Source organism: Polypterus senegalus, chromosome 14, assembly GCF_016835505.1.
Source record: "Polypterus senegalus isolate Bchr_013 chromosome 14, ASM1683550v1, whole genome shotgun sequence".
NCBI lineage: Eukaryota > Metazoa > Chordata > Cladistia > Polypteriformes > Polypteridae > Polypterus > Polypterus senegalus.
In genome coordinates this window covers 93,990,052-94,009,984 of record NC_053167.1, presented here as the reverse complement: position 1 = coordinate 94,009,984, position 19,933 = coordinate 93,990,052, and the positions used below count along the sequence as shown (strand labels likewise).

Below are 19,933 nucleotides of genomic sequence, written 5' to 3'. Positions count from 1 at the left end.
ATGTCTGAGAAACTGATCTGAGATTGGAGGAAGCAGGAAGATGAAAAAAATATATAAAATTAAGTGTTGTATTTTTGAACGGGCGTATAAGTTGGGGTCTGATTTTATGATCAATTTTTCAGGTTCCAAGACCTGACTTATACGTGAGTATATACAGTAATCTGCAAGTCAAAATCATTCACATTTGAAATGTTACACGCTGGACGCTTTCAAGTTCCAAACCTCTACTTAAAGACTGCCTCTGCGAAGTCAAACTTGTTAATTAAAGTTTATTATTTCAGACTTTCCATAAAACAGCCAGTAGCTCACATAAATGATCAGACTTGCTGTTGCTTATGCTTCTGTCCATTTCTGTAATAAAGACTAATAAACATTACTTAATTTTCAAGAAAGCACAATGAACAATACAAAAGTGGGGTCAGTGAATTCATTTTCTTGAAGGAAGTGCACCGTTTCACATTGTGCATCTCTGCCATTATGCGCTTCTGCTAACACATTGCATGGCATTTGATGGGAAAGCCTTGCCTTGGGCTTCAAAACATTAATGAAGGTCTCTGGAAATTTGGAAACTCCAACTAAATACATTTTATTTTGGACTGTTGTGTACTCGGATGTGTGTGAAGCGGGCGCCCCGTCCAAGGTTGAATTCTGTCTTGCACATCCTCGCAGCCGGCATACGCGGTGACTTCCAGAATATACAGTAAATGGCTGGATGGAAAACTACAGCCATGTTCATAAGTAACCGAGAATAAACTCAAAGCTTCTGTTCTTTTACCCCAGATCTGTGTTTGTCTCTATATTAAAAAACAAATATCTGGCCTTTTGGTAAACTCACCAAAGTGACAATTGATTATTACTACACCTCACTCTCAAAGCATGATATAAATCATGTGTTTTCATTTCTAAATCTATGATGGTATCAAACAATAATGAAAGCCATTTCTGCGCAGAAAGCTCAGCAAGAGTCGGATAGATAGATAGATAGATAGATACTTTATTAATCCCAAGGGAAATTCACATAATCCAGCAGCAGTATACTGATACAAAGAAACAATATTAAATTAAATAGTAATAAAATGAAAAAATTAAAATAAAATTAAATGTTAGCATTTACTCCCCGGGTGAAATTGAAGAGTCGTATAGTGTGGAGGAGGAACAATCTCCTCAGTCTGTCAGTGGAGCAGGACAGTGACAAAAGTCTGTCACTGAAGCTACTCCTCTGCCTGGAGATGACACTGTTCAGTGGATGCAGTGGATTCTTCATGATTGACAGGAGTTTGCTTAGCGCCCGTCGCTCTGCCACAGATGTTAAACTGTCCAACTTTACTGGTGTGAGGCGTCTTTCATCTTTATGCTGCCTCCCCAGCACACCACCGAGTAGAAGAGGGCACTCGCCACAACCGCCTGGTAGAACATCTGCATAGCGGGTTGGATAATGGATGGATGTTTTATATATAAGTGAGATGATTTCAAGACAGCTTTAGTTTTAAACAAAAATATTCCTTTAATTTAAAATATTGTATAAAATATTAACTATTATAAGATTTATTAAAATACTTCTGATAACATTCATTTTACATTTCAGCTTTCAAAGAAAAATCCAGTGTAAATAATCAGTTCAAGAAAAACAGCACTTTATATGAATGAAAGAACCGACTCCCAACAGATACGCCACACGTGTAGTGATGATAACATTCACTAGAATTCCTTTGTTTTAAGGCCAACTGTTTCTTTTGGTTTATTAGAATCAATTTCTTGGTAAAGGTGTTGTCTAAATTTTAACATTTCTGTTATGTCTTTGTAGCTAAGAGCTTCCTGCATCGACACCATTTGCACTCCCTTTACAAAGTGGCCACTGGATTTGCCACTCAAATGCTCGAGCATTTTCAGGGATAACGTCACCGAGCTTATTAAGTCAGAACACAAAGGAAAAATGCGTAAATTCCACAAACTAAGATCGGATTGATCGCCTGAGAAGTCCAAACTGGAGACTGAAATGCCCCAGAGTTCAGCGCACCTCTTCAAACTTGTTCCAAAAAACTTCAGGTTTTCAGTTTCTAATGGTGAGCCGACGCTTTTCTTGAGATCGTCTCCTGATCCAAACACTACCGTTACAAACTGCAGGTCTCCATTTATTCTCACACATAACGAATGCATAAAAGTGTTGGGTGGTACCTGCAGACCACTGGTTAGCCAACACCCACTTATAATGCAGTTCTCATTTATGGCAACACCTGCTTCACACCAGGAGTATTCAATCACTGAACCCGGCGCTACTCTACAGCTAGGAGCCACAAGGCTGTGAATTATACAAGCTGCGGAACTGGAAGGTGGCTGTGCTGCACAGATACTAAAAGCTTCAGAAAGGAAGCCAAGCTCTGCCCTTAGTTTCTGGTCTCTTGTTAAGTGATACAAGTACTCCTGGGTAGTACCAATATGACAGAACTTGGAGTTGTTCAGTAGAATTACTGTGAGAGGGGTCCCTTTGAGTAAAACAAATAGCTTCTTTCTCACATCCACCAGCTTTGCCACCTCCTTAGTGACATTCTTCATATTTGTAAAATAGTCTGGTGTTGCTCCAGGTCCCAGTGCTTGAAGGAAATCACCATAGGCGTCTATTTCACAATCGAGGGGAGAGATTTCTTTAAAAAGCACCAGTAGCTGCGTTGCTGTCCCGTGATCAAAGTAGTAAGTGCTATCAGTATACACAAACTCAGAAACTTTAGATCCTGAAAAATCGAGGTCTTGAAATAACCCTGACGCATTACTGCGCTTTGTGCACACGGCACCACTTGAGTACATTTTCTCAATGGCTGGTTTATGCAGAAAACAACGAGCCTTTCTATATTCCAGTTCTTTGCAACCCGTTTCTTGAGATTCATCAAAAACAAAAACGCCATGAGTGGTCCCAACCAACAGAGAAGAAGGATGAGCCAAAGCAGTAAAGCCAGGTCTATCAAAAATCAGGGACTCGCCTTCACTAATACTGTACAATTCAATATCATCTGCACACGTTACCAGAAATCCAGGCTTCATGTGAAATGGAAAATCAACGTATAAGGCCAGCTTAAGATCTAACATCTGGTACACAGTACTTCCGAGAGGCAAAGCTGTGAAGATTTTCCCCATTGCACTTGCACTTGGCAATCTCTGACTGTATCCACCTACATTAGAAGAAATGAAGATAAATAAATTAAATAACTACATTAACTTGAGTTTGGCTATAAAATAACAATGCAAGATAAAGTAATGTAGCATAAAACTCACTTCAAGATACAACTGTAATGTAGTTTTCATGCACAACTACCACACAGAATATCCGGTTCTCTAGTCCTGTCCAACTCTCCTAGGATTTCATCTTCCTGCTTATTTAACTGGACAATGTCTTCATGTTCTCAAGTCTTTAGGAGAACTTTCTGAGAAATATTACATTAGGTCAATTTGCTTGTTATAATTTTGTTCTTGAAATTTGCATATCTTAACTGAATTACAAAACCGGTTGTAAAGATTGTATACTGCCTTCCAGAAGAGGCGCTTATTCAGAATAATGTACAGTATCGCCTGTGCATGCTCAAAATAAATAAACACAAAAAATATTGTTTCAAATTGATTCCTTTAATTTAAACTCAAGAAACTTTTTCCAAAGTTCTGGTAAACTTACTGCCCAGTGAATGGTTTCTGGGCTGCACAGTGGCACATTTAATCGCTAGAGGAGTTTAGGCGCGATTCTTGGCCAGCCACTGTCTGCATGTGCCTTTCTTGTGTCTTGCAGTACTTTGATTTTCCTCGTACTTTGATTTTCCTCCAACATCTGGTCACCTGAACATCTAAAATTATCCTGCTGTGCTTGAACGTGCCCTGTCCTGAGCTGCAGCTGTGCCCAGAGCCGACTCTTGCCTTGCACCCTGAATGAACTCCAATCCATCATGACTTTAAAGTCAGATTGAGCAGATTTTAAAAAAGTTGGATGGTGCAAGTGCCAGGCAGGACTACTTGGTATCCCAGTCAGGATGGATATGGAACCCATACACCAAACGGGAGGACAAGACAAAGGAGAAATGGGAGAAGGCTCTTATTTTTGATTATTATTATTATCCTCCATCCACTAGATGGCAGAATCCCAGGACCTCAGTAACTATGTGGACACCTGCAGGCCATGATGGCAGTTGTAATGTTCTAAGTCAGCTCTGCTGGGTCCCATGGCTGCAACCAAGGGGTGCTGTGGATATTCACGATCCCTGCTTTTTGGGAGTAATTCTTGACCAGGAAGTGCTTCTATCTGGCTATGCCCTTGCACTGGAAGTACTCCTGGATCTGACATAAACGGAGGCCGCCCGCCCTCCTATGGAGGAATATTTCGGACAAAATGAAATAAATAAATAAATGCGTAAATAAATAAAAGTACTGTGAAATGTGAGCATAAATAAATAAATGTGTCATGAAATAAGAGCCTTAATAAATAAATATGTCATGAAATGAGAGCATAAATAAATAAATGTGTCACGAAATATGTTTTCGTTGCTTATTTATTTATTTCATTTTGTCCGTAACGTTCCTGCAAACCGTCATGAAATACGGCTTGAAATAAAACTGTCACTTTCACTCGTCAAAGTTGAGAGGGTGGGCTCTAACACGCCCTCTATTTACTGATTGGTGAATCGATAGCACAAGAATTAATTAGAAAAATGCTTACTACTGCCGATGAAATGGATTCTGCCGAAGATATTACGTATTTCAGAGAGAGAGTTGAAGATTTATCGGAAGAAATTACAATGTTGGCGGCCCTTTTAGACTCCGATATAGATGAAACTTTTTTGAAATTATCGAAGAACAAGTGGAACGGACTCTATTACACTCCAGTTCAGGTGATGCAGTTCCCTGGTCTGGACGTCCATCCTTTGACATTCCAGCTGAGTCAATAGAACACCTTCTGTTATGCAGTTTAAAAGTACAACAGATTGCAGATTGTAATTTCTTCCGATAAATCTTCAATTCTCTCTGAAATACGTAATATATTCGGCAGAATCCATTTCATCGGCAGTAGTAAGCATTTTCTAATTAATTTGTGCTATCGATTCACCAATCAGTAACTAGAGGGCGTGTTAGAGCCCACCCTCTCAACTTTGACGAGTGAAAGTGACAGTTTTATTTCGCCGTATTTCATGACGGTTTGCAGGAACGTTACGGATAAAATGAAATAAATAAATAAGCAACGAAAAACATATTTCGTGACACATTTATTTATTTATGCTCTCATTTCATGACATATTTATTTATTAAGGCTCTCTATTTCATGACACATTTATTTATTTATGCTCACATTTCACAGTACTTTTATTTATTTACGCATTTATTTATTTATTTCATTTTGTCCGAAATATTCCTCCATACCCTCCAGCTGAGTCACAGTAGAGAGGAAGAAAGGCAAACACTCGCTGAAGGAGGTCAACAGAGAGAGAAGAGAAGGAAGAATCATGTGTTGAAAATTGTGTGTGTACAACTTGTCAAGAAACCTTTGTGAAGTAGTGGCATAATAAAATCCTTTGTTTTGAACCTGTGACTGTATTTGTGTTGGTTGTATCCAGAGTCTGGAGGCGTCCCCTATCTGTCACAATGGATTAAGAGTGCATATTTGGAACCATCTGATTAAGTAATGACTGGAACTAAAGAGACCCCCGTTTCAATAATGTTTGGAATTTTACAGCTATTTGTACACTTTTCAGGTAATTTGCATTTAATCACTCTTGTCTAAAGATTTTCATTTCAACGGCTAACTTCTTTAGCACAATTGTGTAAACATCTGGAGGACAGTGCCTTAACCAAAGAAACAAACCTGCTGGAACTTTACGGCCGGTTCTCGGATCGTTCACACTGTACCACTGCTTCACAACTAACTTAAGAAAACACTTCAAAATATAATAAAGTTAGGACTAACATCCATGATTAAAATGTAGAATAAAACTAAATCTAAATAATACATCAAAAATTATGTTTACAGCAATACTAGTGTAACAGTATTACTGATATTATTAAAAAGAAAAGTAAACATGCTAATGGAAGTAAAATACATTTCAAACCAAAAATATACACACTTGTGCTACCAATAGCTGAAAACATGGCTGAATAAGAAGGACATTAGTGTGACAACATAAATAATATAGAAAATATTTCAAAATGTTAAATGCATTACTAAATGATGAAGGTAAGATTGTTTCTGTGAACATATTGTAGATTCAATCAGTTACCTGCATGTATTAGGAGAACTTTATGTTCATTCATTTGGTCATGGTACGTCTCTTTGAGGTGATGTAGGCTCCACAATGTGGATCCACCATTGCCTTAAAAGAAAAAAATCCTTAGAGGAATAAAAAAATCTTCAAATTTGAACACATCTTTTTACTTTTCAAGAAAATATAATAAATATAAACCTCTCACGAGAAGTCAAACGAGAAAGACAAAGAGAAGTCAAACGAGAAGACAAACATATGCAGAAAATAAACAAGCAATATGGGAGCAAAATAATGCAACAGTTTCTGTAAAAACAATATGACAGTTTTTAAGTGGAGGGAATAAGGTTCCGTACAATACAGAAATTAGTATAAGATATGATGGACGGCCCACTCGGGACACCGATAGACCGGGGGAGAGAACAGACATATCACATTATCTCCCATGGATCACAAGATGGCAGCCCCCTGGGGTTCCAGTGGTGCCTTGGATTCCCAAAGGGCTTCATGGGAGTTGAAGTTTGACACAGCTGTGTTGGATTCCACCAGGGGGTGCTGAAGAGACTGCGGAGCCTTACTTTGTCAGACTTCCAACCCACCCAGCAGTGCTACCAGGCCACGCTAGCGGGCCATCGGAAGTATTCCTGGGTGGAGGATTACAGAAGCCAGCTGCCACTGCCCCAGGAGCCGCAGTTGAGAGGTGGAAGACAAAGCTTGCTGGAGGATTGAGGAGTGGAGGAGGAAGGGCAGACCGAGACATAGACAGAGAAAAGAAGACAAGAAAGTACTGAGTGCTGTACTATGCTGTGTATTTGTGTCGTGGGAAACGATTTGGGTAGCGTTTCTTACGTCAATAAAAGCCTGTGCTGGACTTGTACCTTGCATCTGTTGGTGATGGGAGTGGGGAGCTGGTGTACCCCCTGCAGGTCACAAACTCTAGCGGGAATGTGAAACAGCCATGGTAAGAATAGCCAGGATTGCAAATTGATGCCATGCTGCCAGCCAAACAAGACAAAAGTAGTGAATGGTACCCAGTCCTTTATAAAATGTAAGCTCTAAACTTTTTACTGCCTTTTTACATTACTGACCACAGAAGAGTATGTGATGGATGAAAGTTGGTGACGTGCTGCACACTTTGCTACAGAATGTTCATTAAGTATTTTCTATTTACATCCATGCTATATTATAATATAAAGTATATAAATTACACAAGTGAATTTAAATTATAAAGAATATACTATTTTAAGGCATGCCAAGCAGAACATTCAACATATCTATAAAATAGTTTCTTATGATAATGTTTTATATACTGCGGTGGGCTGGCGCCCTGTCCAGGGTTTGTTTCCTGCCTTGCGCCCTGAGTTGGCGGAGATTGGCTCCAGCAGACCCCCGTGACCCTGTAGTTGGGATATAGCAGGTTGGATATTGGATGGATGTTTTATATATAAGTGAGATGATTTCAAGACAGCTTTAGTTTTAAACAAAAATATTTCTTTAATTTAAAATATTGTATAAAATATTAACTATTATAATATTTATTAAAATACTTCTGATAACATTCATTTTACATTTCAGCTTTCAAAGAAAAATCCAGTGTAAATAATCAGTTCAAGAAAAACAGCACTTTATATGAATGAAAGAACCGACTCCCAACAGATACGCCACACGTGTAGTGATGATAACATTCACTAGAATTCCTTTGTTTTAAGGCCAACTGTTTCTTTTGGTTTATTAGAATCAATTTCTTGGTAAAGGTGTTGTCTAAATTTTAACATTTCTGTTATGTCTTTGTAGCTAAGAGCTTCCTGCATCGACACCATTTGCACTCCCTTTACAAAGTGGCCACTGGATTTGCCACTCAAATGCTCGAGCATTTTCAGGGATAACGTCACCGAGCTTATTAAGTCAGAACACAAAGGAAAAATGCGTAAATTCCACAAACTAAGATCGGATTGATCGCCTGAGAAGTCCAAACTGGAGACTGAAATGCCCCAGAGTTCAGCGCACCTCTTCAAACTTGTTCCAAAAAACTTCAGGTTTTCAGTTTCTAATGGTGAGCCGACGCTTTTCTTGAGATCGTCTCCTGATCCAAACACTACCGTTACAAACTGCAGGTCTCCATTTATTCTCACACATAACGAATGCATAAAAGTGTTGGGTGGTACCTGCAGACCACTGGTTAGCCAACACCCACTTATAATGCAGTTCTCATTTATGGCAACACCTGCTTCACACCAGGAGTATTCAATCACTGAACCCGGCGCTACTCTACAGCTAGGAGCCACAAGGCTGTGAATTATACAAGCTGCGGAACTGGAAGGTGGCTGTGCTGCACAGATACTAAAAGCTTCAGAAAGGAAGCCAAGCTCTGCCCTTAGTTTCTGGTCTCTTGTTAAGTGATACAAGTACTCCTGGGTAGTACCAATATGACAGAACTTGGAGTTGTTCAGTAGAATTACTGTGAGAGGGGTCCCTTTGAGTAAAACAAATAGCTTCTTTCTCACATCCACCAGCTTTGCCGCCTCCTTTGTGACATTCTTCATATATGTAAAATAGTCTGGTGTTGCTCCAGGTCCCAGTGCTTGAAGGAAATCACCATAGGCGTCTATTTCACAATCGAGGGGAGAGATTTCTTTAAAAAGCACCAGTAGCTGCGTTGCTGTCCCGTGATCAAAGTAGTAAGTGCTATCAGTATACACAAACTCAGAAATTTTAGATCCTGAAAAATCGAGGTCTTGAAATAACCCTGACGCATTACTGCGCTTTGTGCACACGGCACCACTTGAGTACATTTTCTCAATGGCTGGTTTATGCAGAAAACAACGAGCCTTTCTATATTCCAGCTCTTTACAACCCGTTTCTTGAGATTCATCAAAAACAAAAACGCCATGAGTGGTCCCAACCAACAGAGAAGAAGGATGAGCCAAAGCAGTAAAGCCAGGTCTATCAAAAATCAGGGACTCGCCTTCACTAATACTGTACAATTCAATATCATCTGCACACGTTACCAGAAATCCAGGCTTCATGTGAAATGGAAAATCAACGTATAAGGCCAGCTTAAGATCTAACATCTGGTACACAGTACTTCCGAGAGGCAAAGCTGTGAAGATTTTCCCCATTGCACTTGCACTTGGCAATCTCTGACTGTATCCACCTACATTAGAAGAAATGAAGATAAATAAATTAAATAACTACATTAACTTGAGTTTGGCTATAAAATAACAATGCAAGATAAAGTAATGTAGCATAAAACTCACTTCAAGATACAACTGTAATGTAGTTTTCATGCACAACTACCACACAGAATATCCGGTTCTCTAGTCCTGTCCAACTCTCCTAGGATTTCATCTTCCTGCTTATTTAACTGGACAATGTCTTCATGTTCTCAAGTCTTTAGGAGAACTTTCTGAGAAATATTACATTAGGTCAATTTGCTTGTTATAATTTTGTTCTTGAAATTTGCATATCTTAACTGAATTACAAAACCGGTTGTAAAGATTGTATACTGCCTTCCAGAAGAGGCGCTTATTCAGAATAATGTACAGTATCGCCTGTGCATGCTCAAAATAAATAAACACAAAAAATATTGTTTCAAATTGATTCCTTTAATTTAAACTCAAGAAACTTTTTCCAAAGTTCTGGTAAACTTACTGCCCAGTGAATGGTTTCTGGGCTGCACAGTGGCACATTTAATCGCTAGAGGAGTTTAGGCGCGATTCTTGGCCAGCCACTGTCTGCATGTGCCTTTCTTGTGTCTTGCAGTACTTTGATTTTCCTCCAACATCTGGTCACCTGAACATCTAAAATTATCCTGCTGTGCTTGAACGCGCCAGCTGAGTCACAGTAGAGAGGAAGAAAGGCAAACACTTGCTGAAGGGAGGTCAACAGAGAGAGAAGAGAAGGAAGAATCATGTGTTGAAAATTGTGTGTGTACAACTTGTCAAGAAACCTTTGTGAAGTAGTGGCATAATAAAATCCTTTGTTTTGAACCTGTGACTGTATTTGTGTTGGTTGTATCCAGAGTCTGGAGGCGTCCCCTATCTGTCACAATGGATTAAGAGTGCATATTTGGAACCATCTGATTAAGTAATGACTGGAACTAAAGAGACCCCCGTTTCAATAATGTTTGGAATTTTACAGCTATTTGTACACTTTTCAGGTAATTTGCATTTAATCACTCTTGTCTAAAGATTTTCATTTCAACGGCTAACTTCTTTAGCACAATTGTGTAAACATCTGGAGGACAGTGCCTTAACCAAAGAAACAAACCTGCTGGAACTTTACGGCCAGTTCTCGTGATCGTTCACACTGTACCACTGCTTCACAACTAACTTAAGAAAACACTTCAAAATATAATAAAGTTAGGACTAACATCCATGATTAAAATGTAGAATAAAACTAAATCTAAATAATACATCAAAAATTATGTTTACAGCAATACTAGTGTAACAGTATTACTGATATTATTAAAAAGAAAAAGTAAACATGCTAATGGAAGTAAAATACATTTCAAACCAAAAAATATACACACTTGTGCTACCAATAGCTGAAAACATGGCTGAATAAGAAGGACATTAGTGTGACAACATAAATAATATAGAAAATATTTCAAAAATGTTAAATGCATTACTAAATGATGAAGGTAAGATTGTTTCTGTGAACATATTGTAGATTCAATCAGTTACCTGCATGTATTAGGAGAACTTTATGTTCATTCATTTGGTCATGGTACGTCTCTTTGAGGTGATGTAGGCTCCACAATGTGGATCCACCATTGCCTTAAAAGAAAAAAATCCTTAGAGGAATAAAAAAATCTTCAAATTTGAACCCATCTTTTTACTTTTCTCAAAGATGGCAGACCAACATAACAATTATATAAATAGCTTTAAATTAAGCTCCCATTTCAATTTTGTGAACAAATAATTCCCATACTTTCACACATGAAATAAGCTGCAACATAATTCACACATCCACTTAACCCACTTTTCCTGGATTTGCCTGGGTGGGGTCCCAGAGAGCACCACGTGCAAAGCTGGAATTAGGCAGACTTAACTTTGCATCTGGGATGTGAGTGCAAAACCCAAGTAGATGTGCAGAGGGCATAAAAACAACACACAGACTGAGACTTGCAATACTGGGAAAATTAAAGACGTGCAAAAGTTTGGTATATTAACAATGTAATTATACAACTCATCTATACATTCAGGTTCCATGAATAATTTATTAATACATTCATTTGTAAAGCCAGGCCTAATAATTGATTACAATGTATTTGTAATGCATGTTGCCAGGTCAAACTCTCTGGTTTACCTTTACCGCCCCATCAGCCCCTGGTTTTCCCGAACACCAATCCGAATACGCAGGTGCAGCCCGGCAGAGATTCTCACCTATTTTGTATCCTGGTGGATCAGCAAATACGTGATATTTAACACCAAGGGGGAGCTCCTTCCTTTGTATTTTTTCTGCTATCTGCAGTTCATATGCTTCCTTCTGACGGTCATCAGCGGCTGTAATAACAATTACATCCCAGAATTCTCCAGGTTTTACTCTTTGACCTGTTAAAACAAATGTAAAACTACTGATGTATAGACTGGAAAAAGAATAAACTTTTACAGTGCGGATCCGTCAGTCGAAAATTGCACGGAAGCTCAGAATCTACAAGTTCATCTAATTCGAGAGAAAGTGTTTTTGAATCATTCGTATAATTTAACATGCCTGTCACTTTTAAAGAGTACCAGTATAGTGGTATTCTTACTCTCGCATAAATTTAACTTTAAATATATTTTTTCGTTGATGATGAGATCAACAAAAAGATGCCTACCTCTCAGATCGTTAAACTTGTCCAGCCTTTGCCTCGTTACTTTTTGCAAGCGAGCAACACAAAACGGAGGTACGTCCGCCATTCTTTCAAGCGTTTTAAATCTAAGGAACTGACGAACTTAGACGGGCGAGCGCAAGGAAGAAGACCGTGAAGTAGTAATCGCCATGTTTATCTTGGTTAAAACGCGTCTCCTTTTAGAAGTCTACAGTAAAAAAAAAAAAGAAGTACATTTGTAATATTACATTCCCCATTTCACAAAATAAGGTACAGTTACGCTGAAAAATTTATGATGCTTTTTTTTTTTGCATTACGTTAAAAATTTGTTGTAAGAAGATATTTTTAAAAAGGCTCTGAAACCGTCATGTTTACTGAGGGCACGGTCATTATATTTTCTAATGTAACTGCAGTTGTCTTTAGAAGAACGTGTGTACAATTTAAACACAAGTTTTAGCTTTTTCATTTGTTCCAGCTAATTGCTCTTGTTGTGCAATGTGCCATAAATGCTAAAATCTATACAAATGTCCGCCTTCCGGGTTCCTCGTCGTTACCCGTAGTTGATGCGTCGCCATAGTAACAGTCAGCTGATCCGCGAACACGCTTTAGAAACGGCGAATTTTGGACAAGCAGTTAAGTTTAAAGTAATTGTTTTATTTTGTATTCAAAAACATTTGAGATGGAAGGATATGATTAACAGACTGAGTCGTGGGGCTTGTTGAAGACTTGTAACGGTGCTGATGTTAAATAAACATTACAACAGGTAAAAGAAAGGCGGGAGCTCGCATGTGTGCTTCTTTTATTCTATTCTGTATATGTACAAGTAACAAGATTGGGGTGGTATAAATGTGTAATCATCCAATATGACTGTGTTTTCAGACATTTTCATTGTTTATTTCGTGTAAAAATGTACAGGTGTAATAGTTAAACTAAATCAGTTTCTTTATTTAGAGTTAATGGAAACACTTAATATGACAGTAGAAATTAATAATAATAATTAAAGGCTTAATGAATTGTTTTCGTTCCCTTTATTCATGTTAGTTTTTTGTTATACCACAACTAAAAATAGCCTGTTATGGATTATTTTTATTTTTTCACTTCATCAGATAAATCACAACTGTAAATAAACCTTTTTATAAAAATGCAGTTGTTTATGTCGAAGTTGTGATCTACTGTTTTTCACTTTATATACCAACAACATATGTAATTTGGCTGGCTCATCTAAACTTTTGCCTGGAACTGCAGGTGTTCCTCCATAGTAAAGTACATATGTATGTAATCTAAGCTCTTGACATTTTTTTCTATTTACAGGATTTTGCTGTATGGGTATAAGGATCCAAAATAATTATGGCTCAGATGCACCCAACAGACTTTCTAGTGCCGTGTTCAAAGGAAATTCTTCTACGGTTTGGGAAAAATGACAACCAGAAGAAAGAAGACAATACAGAACTGCAAAGCCTTGTTATGGTCAAGATAAATGGCTTATTACTAAAAAATGCACAAAATATTCAGTACTGTACATTGTTAAAAATTTGCATCATGCCAAATAACTACATTAAAAAAATGGATCCCTTGATGTTTTGTCCTCATTTAGTAAAAATAGATCTACATGGTAATCAGGTAACTATATAATTTAATTTCCAACTGTGTATATATATATATATATGTGTGTGTATATATATAAAACAAAAATACCACTGACACACTCATCATGAAATCTGAACCACGAGGACTTGGGACTTGAAATTTGGAATGTAGGTTACCCTTGGTCCATAGGTGCTCGCTAAGAAGCAGTTTTAAAAGCTTTGTGCTCCAAGCGCGTTCTTTCTGTATGTCTGTCCGCTTTTCACGAGATAAATACTTAATGGATTTAAATCTGGTTGTTTCCTATGATTTGCTTGAACTTTCCGGTTGATTTTGCGACTTCTCCCATCATGCTAAGTAACAGAAGTTCGCTTGCAATACCGATGTATTTATGCAAATCCAACAGAGTGGCTGTGGGCCGAGAGCATGGGGGCGGGGCCTTCCTCAGTCACTGGCCAGCCTCTGTTTGAGTTGGTCTACGTCTCGCCACGTGTTGGAGTGCACCGTGCCTCCGCTTAGCTAGTGATACATGTTTGTTCAACAGACATTATCATCTACAGATTGTTAAGGAGTAACATTTGACATTTTTGAGAGATAGATCAGAGCTCCATGTGTTTTAGAGGGTAGCTTCTAATTGCCAGAGATATTACGGCCATGTGCATTTCTCCCTCGTATATTGATTTTTAAAGTTTGTCCTGTTTCATTACTATGTGGGCGAAGCCACGGGGTACAGATAGTAACTATATGTGAAAAACATGACAGTATTAGCATTTTATATTTATTGCATCTGTTTAAAAAAAACCTTTGTCCAAATCACCTTATTAATGAAAGGTACTTAGCACAGATATTTCAGTAATCCTGTAACTGCAGGCAGCTAAAGCAACTTTTTGGGGTCATTACCACTTGTCCATTATTTTCCATATTTTCTTGATTTTTTGCTTGCTGTATATCAGTGGTTCTCAACCTGTGGGGCGGGCCCCCTAGGGGGGCACGAAGATGTGAATAAAAGAAAACAAGAATCAAAAATATGGAAAAAAACATCTGTTGAAACCAAAACAAATTAACTTAAACTACATTCTGATACTAGAGCAATAAATATAGAGTTAGATAAATGTCGACAAAAGTTAAGTCGGTATAATAAAATATGCATCTACATTTCAAAAAAATGTTAGGGGGCGCAATTAAAACTGTTATGAAAACTCGGGTGGCAAATACTTAAAGGTTGAGAAACGCTGCTGTATATACATTTACTGCTATCCTTAGATTGGAAAGCATTGTGGAAAAAGTCATATAGCAATAAAACTACTACAACATTGACAAGCTGATAAAACAATATTCTATGAAATGGGCATAATGTATTTCCCAGTTCAAATCAGGATGGAGCATTTTGTAATTTATTACTTTGCACATTCAATAACAGTCATGAGATTACGATATAATTAAACTACTTTTGTTGTTTCAGCTAATTGTTTGCACTAAACAATACAGAAATCACAGAGCGGGTATTTTGTAAGTTTATGAAAACTAATTTGACAAAATAAATTTTTGTATCTATTCTTAAACTTTTTCTTTGCATAGGTAAAAAGGACTCTGATGCTTAACCAGCTAGCATAGGGGCATATGCCCATCATCTGGGTCTTTTAATTATGATTGGGTATTCTGTATAGGTGAATTAAAAATGATATTAATTTATTTAAGAAGCAAAACACATAAGAGAAGAAAACTCTTTACGCAAGTTTAATTTCAGTCATTCGGCTAGGTTTTATTGAACGTTTCTGCTATGAATTTCCATTGCTTTTATGAGTAACAGCCTGCTGAAGACTATCCTCCAACTGGCACAAGACCAGCACACGTAGGTCATCAGAGTGGTTACGGTATGCGATTAAGACATTAGATGTGTGCCAAGAGCAGGATTTTGAATCAACTCTAGTCTGCTAAGAAGCAGTAATGCATGCAAGAGATAACATAATGACATGCTACATTTGTTTTTTTAAATAGTTTTCTTCTTTAAGCTAATTTGGTTAACTGTAGTATTTGTTTGTTCTTGAAGCAATACAATAACATTGATTTCTATTGTTTCAGGTATCACAGCTGCCAGAAAGTTTCTTTTGGGAAAACATGAAGAGCCTTCAGATTCTTATTCTCCATGATAATGCTATAGGAAAAGAGCAGAACACCGAGTGCCTGTCAAAGTGCCCGGGGCTTATTGCATTGACGCTGTTTGACAATCCTGTCAGTTTGAGAAAGAATTACAGACACTCCATTGTGAACACAATATGGTCTCTTAAAGCACTAGACAACTATGTCATATCAGATGAAGAGATTATTGAGGACTGGACTCTCCCACAGAAGTTCAGAGCTCAGAATAAAAAATTATTTATAGATTTGTGTCCTGTATCTGCTACGGTAAGTACTGGAAACTGGCTTTGCCATGGAGTGTAACCCTTTTTAGCATTCTAGTCATCCACCAGAAAGTACAGATTTCAGTGGCACAAAGCCAGTGCAACTCCATTTCTAAACTATGTCTAAAGTCAGTATTATTTATTTAAAAATAAAAGTAACCTTAACCACACATGATAGTAATGAAAAAAGATGAATGGATGGCTATTTTTTTTGTCATGGCAAGTGTTGTAGGGTATTTGCTTATTCAGAAATGTACATTTATGGACTGGCTGTTAAAAAGTAGTTTATGTGTTTTCTGTCCTTTAGATAAATATTCAATTATATATTTTAATTATTTGCAATTTTAATATGACATATTTATGGGAGGTAACTACAAACAACTAGTGTACATGTGTATACATTATTACATTTGTCGTGCCAGAGATTATGGCTGAACTTGCAGAAATGTGGCTTACACTCCAAATTTTGTCCTATGGATGAAAATAGAAAAAGTTAAACACTTGAAAAATTGACATTAAGAGGAATTACAGTAATTAGATTTAAAGATGATCTGACACTTTTAGAAGAGTTTAGTATAATTTTGTTTTGGGCAACTTATGGAGCTGGAGGGTAAAGGACTAAAGAGTCCAAGGAGGTCATCTTTAAGCTAACATCCAGCAACAGGAAAGGTGTAACAGTGATGGAGTCCGTGATTAGGAGGATTAATACACAGTTTGGCAAGGGCGGCACAGGATCCCATGTAGCAAAGTTCACAGGGTTTGAGGATATGATCTTGGGCATAACTGTTCTGGATTGGTTTGTCCATATTGTAGCATATGATACACATAAGGTTATGTGACCAGTTCTGCAAGACAAATATAAAAATTTAGAAAAAACGGGAGCAGAATTGAATAGGTGACCTTTTCAGAAATTCTCCCTGTGCCTTCTACTTGGCCAGGTAAGATCTATCGCATGACCAGAGGGGTAGAGTTTATGGCGAAACATTCTTGGTTCAGATGTAAACCGTACTGTTGGAGCATTTAGCATTTGACCCCAAGGGTACAAACATATTAGCAAAGTGTATACACAGGCTAGTTAAGGACTGCTTAAATAAGGGATCAGGGTGGCAGGGAGTATAAGACAGGCAGACCATATTTGCTAGTACCATCAATGAAAGTGCACAGAAATAGAAACCTAATGACATGAAATGGAATGTGGAAATTACCACACAACAGAGAATAACATGCATAAAATAGCTATAAACTAAAAATTTGCTTGTTGCAAGGTAGCCCAAATTTAAATGGAATTTTACATAGCTTTACACAATAAAATACTGTATACAATTGCAATAATAGAAATCTGGCTAAGTGTTTTGAATGGGCACGAGTAGAATTTAAATGGACACACTAATTTATGATAGACAGGGAAAATATTGGAGGGGAGTGTTATATACCTAGTGGGGGAATAGAACATCTAGATTTTAGTGAGGATGTATGGGTTAGAAGAGAAATGATAGACACTGAGGCCAGGGTCAGTTAACCGCTTTATAATAATACTAACTGTGTTACCTGACTTTGTCTGAGAAATTTCATTTGACAGTGGCCCTCTGTTGTAGTTTCTTCTGTTTATCGGGTGCATGAGAAGTAAATGTAGCTAACCAAGTGCTTTTCTATACACATTACTGTGTTTGCATTCTTTACCAGTGGATAAGACTATTATCAGTCCTTTGAACGTAGGATTTCAAACGCTAAAGGTTGCGAGTTCAAATCGTACTACTGACACTGTGGGACCATGAACAAGTCGCTTTACCTGCCTGTGGTCCAATTGGAAAAACAAAAGAAACACAACTAATTGTATCTCCAATGTAAGTTGCTTTGGATAAAGGCATCAGTCAAAAAAAAGTAATAATAATATTATTAGGTCACTGAAGCTGCTTACTCTTGAACATGCTATACACAATTGTCCAGAAGTAAAACATTTCTGCCATATATCTACTCCTGCTTTTTTGACATGACCTTTGTTGAGGGTCATTGCATAACACAGTTTTACAGTAAAGTGTATCTTTTGAATTGAAATCGTTCATCCCTCACGTTCCCTGTGCTGCACTTTTGAACTGCCACGTTGCTGTTATCATGCTGCTCGTTCCCCCTCTTGTGCAGCAGTTTAAAAGTGCTGCACAGCTGTTATTGTGTTTTCGCTATTTGGTAATGCACCCAAACTCCTTTGGTCAAACCCCCAAGTAACCCCACTAGTTGTTTTTGTGATGGAGTGGAACGGATAACTAAAATGAGGGTCAGTACGTAGTTAAGAGTGCCAGTAGTCAATAACAAAAAAGCAGCACTTGCTAACTGTTGAGATTCACATCTTCCATGAGCTTCACCAAATTTTCTCTTTCTGTTTTAGAACATGATCACATCTCTTTTTCCATGTCCAGGACACAGCCACATCTTTGGTTATCCATTCACTTTATTGGTTAGAGGGGATATTCACGTGGCCCGTCAGTCACTGCTGCTGCAGTATTTGTATAAAGCACACTGTCAGCGTGGTGAATATAAGTTAGCATCATATCAATAAATACTGAAAAGGTTTGATTTATAGCAATGAGTATATGGACGATCAACTTTATATTTTATATATTGATACAGATAAAGCTTAAGTTTAGTGGAGGATGCTAGTAATAGACATCTTTAATTGCTTAATATACACTGGAAAGTTCAGGGACATACTGAAGCACAGGAACTGGGACTTGTAGATCTAACTGCTACTTTACTATTCACTATGACTAACACAGATGTGATGGCAGGTGTGTTCAGAACTAATAATCCAAAGGAATCCAGTAATCAATAAATGAATCGATATTTATTTATATAGCACATATTCATACAAAAAATGTAGCTCAAAGTGCTTTACAAAATGAATAGAGAAATAGAAGACACAATAAAAGATAAACATAAGTCAACATTAATTAACATAGAATAAGAGTAAGGTCCGATGGCCAGGGTGGACAGAAAAAACAAAAAATACTCCAAAGGCTGGAGAAAAAATAAAATCTGTAGGGGTTCCAGACCAAGAGACCGCCCAGTCCCTCTGGGCAATCTACCTAACATAAGTCAAACAGTCCTCTTTGTATTTAGGGTTTTCATGGAAGGACCTGATGATGATGGTCACGTAGACTTCTGGCTTTCAGTCCATCAATGTTGGTGCATCATGATGCTTTGAGTAGGTGGTGGTGGCGCGCCACCACAAAGAAACCGGAAAAAGAAACAGAAGAGAGAGTAGGGTCAGTATGGATTTTGGAGCCACTGTGAATAATTATTATGAAGAATTGAACATACAGAGTATCAGTATTAAGTTAAAGTGAAGTTATGAAAAGGCCATGTTAAAGTAATGTGTTTTCAGCAGTGTTTTAAAGTGCTCTACTGTATTTGCCTGGCGAATTCCTATTGGCAGGCTATTCCAGATTTTGGGTGCGTAACAGCAGAAGGCAGCCTCACCACTTCTTTTAAGTTTAGCTTTTGGAATTATAAGGAGACACTCATTTGAAGATCTAAGGTTACGATTTGGAATATAACGCGTCAGGCATTCCGATATATAAGATGGAGCGAGATTATTTAAGGCTTTATAAACCATAAGCAGTATTTATGATAGTATATATATTTAGAATAATACTAACTGTGTTACCTGGCTTTGTCCATAGCAGTATAAATGATACTAAACTGATAGGATATGGTGATCAATTTAGTAAATGTCAGAATGTCTTGATAGAGTGAATCAGCAAAAAAGTCACAACTACTAAAATTAATTTTAGAAAGACAATCCAGATCCATGGTATAGATCCAGGAAGAAATAAACAGTAAAGATCTTCAAGAGATCAAGGATGTTGAGGAGTTTTAAAAGTAAGTAACATGCTAGTAACTAGAAAGTC

General features: G+C 37.6%; 3 protein-coding genes across 5 annotated transcripts in view; 1 reads left to right on the top strand and 2 right to left on the bottom strand.

Moving 5' to 3' along the window:
- Positions 1-1,563: 1,563 nt before the first annotated feature.
- On the bottom strand, positions 1,564-6,379 carry LOC120515291 (fucose-1-phosphate guanylyltransferase-like). Its single transcript, XM_039736158.1, has 2 exons — positions 6,246-6,379; positions 1,564-3,164 (listed from the first exon to the last, which is right to left on the bottom strand). Exons 1-2 carry the CDS (start codon positions 6,277-6,279, stop codon positions 1,699-1,701), a joined length of 1,500 nt encoding a protein of 499 aa, XP_039592092.1. The 5' UTR covers positions 6,280-6,379; the 3' UTR covers positions 1,564-1,698.
- A 1,353-nt stretch (positions 6,380-7,732) lies between these two features.
- On the bottom strand, positions 7,733-12,160 carry LOC120515290 (fucose-1-phosphate guanylyltransferase-like). Its single transcript, XM_039736157.1, has 4 exons — positions 12,049-12,160; positions 11,615-11,782; positions 10,913-11,005; positions 7,733-9,381 (listed from the first exon to the last, which is right to left on the bottom strand). Exons 1-4 carry the CDS (start codon positions 12,128-12,130, stop codon positions 7,916-7,918), a joined length of 1,809 nt encoding a protein of 602 aa, XP_039592091.1. The 5' UTR covers positions 12,131-12,160; the 3' UTR covers positions 7,733-7,915.
- Positions 11,790-19,933, top strand: part of lrriq3 (leucine rich repeats and IQ motif containing 3) — a 28,118-nt gene continuing 19,974 nt past the window's right edge. Inside the window, exons 1-3 of one of the 3 annotated variants that reach the window (XM_039736153.1) lie at positions 11,790-12,117; positions 13,354-13,662; positions 15,709-16,032. In XM_039736153.1, the coding sequence (XP_039592087.1) occupies positions 13,390-13,662; positions 15,709-16,032 (597 nt within the window). In that variant the 5' untranslated portion in view covers positions 11,790-12,117; positions 13,354-13,389. The other 2 variants (XM_039736154.1, XM_039736155.1) reach the window with 2 other exon arrangements.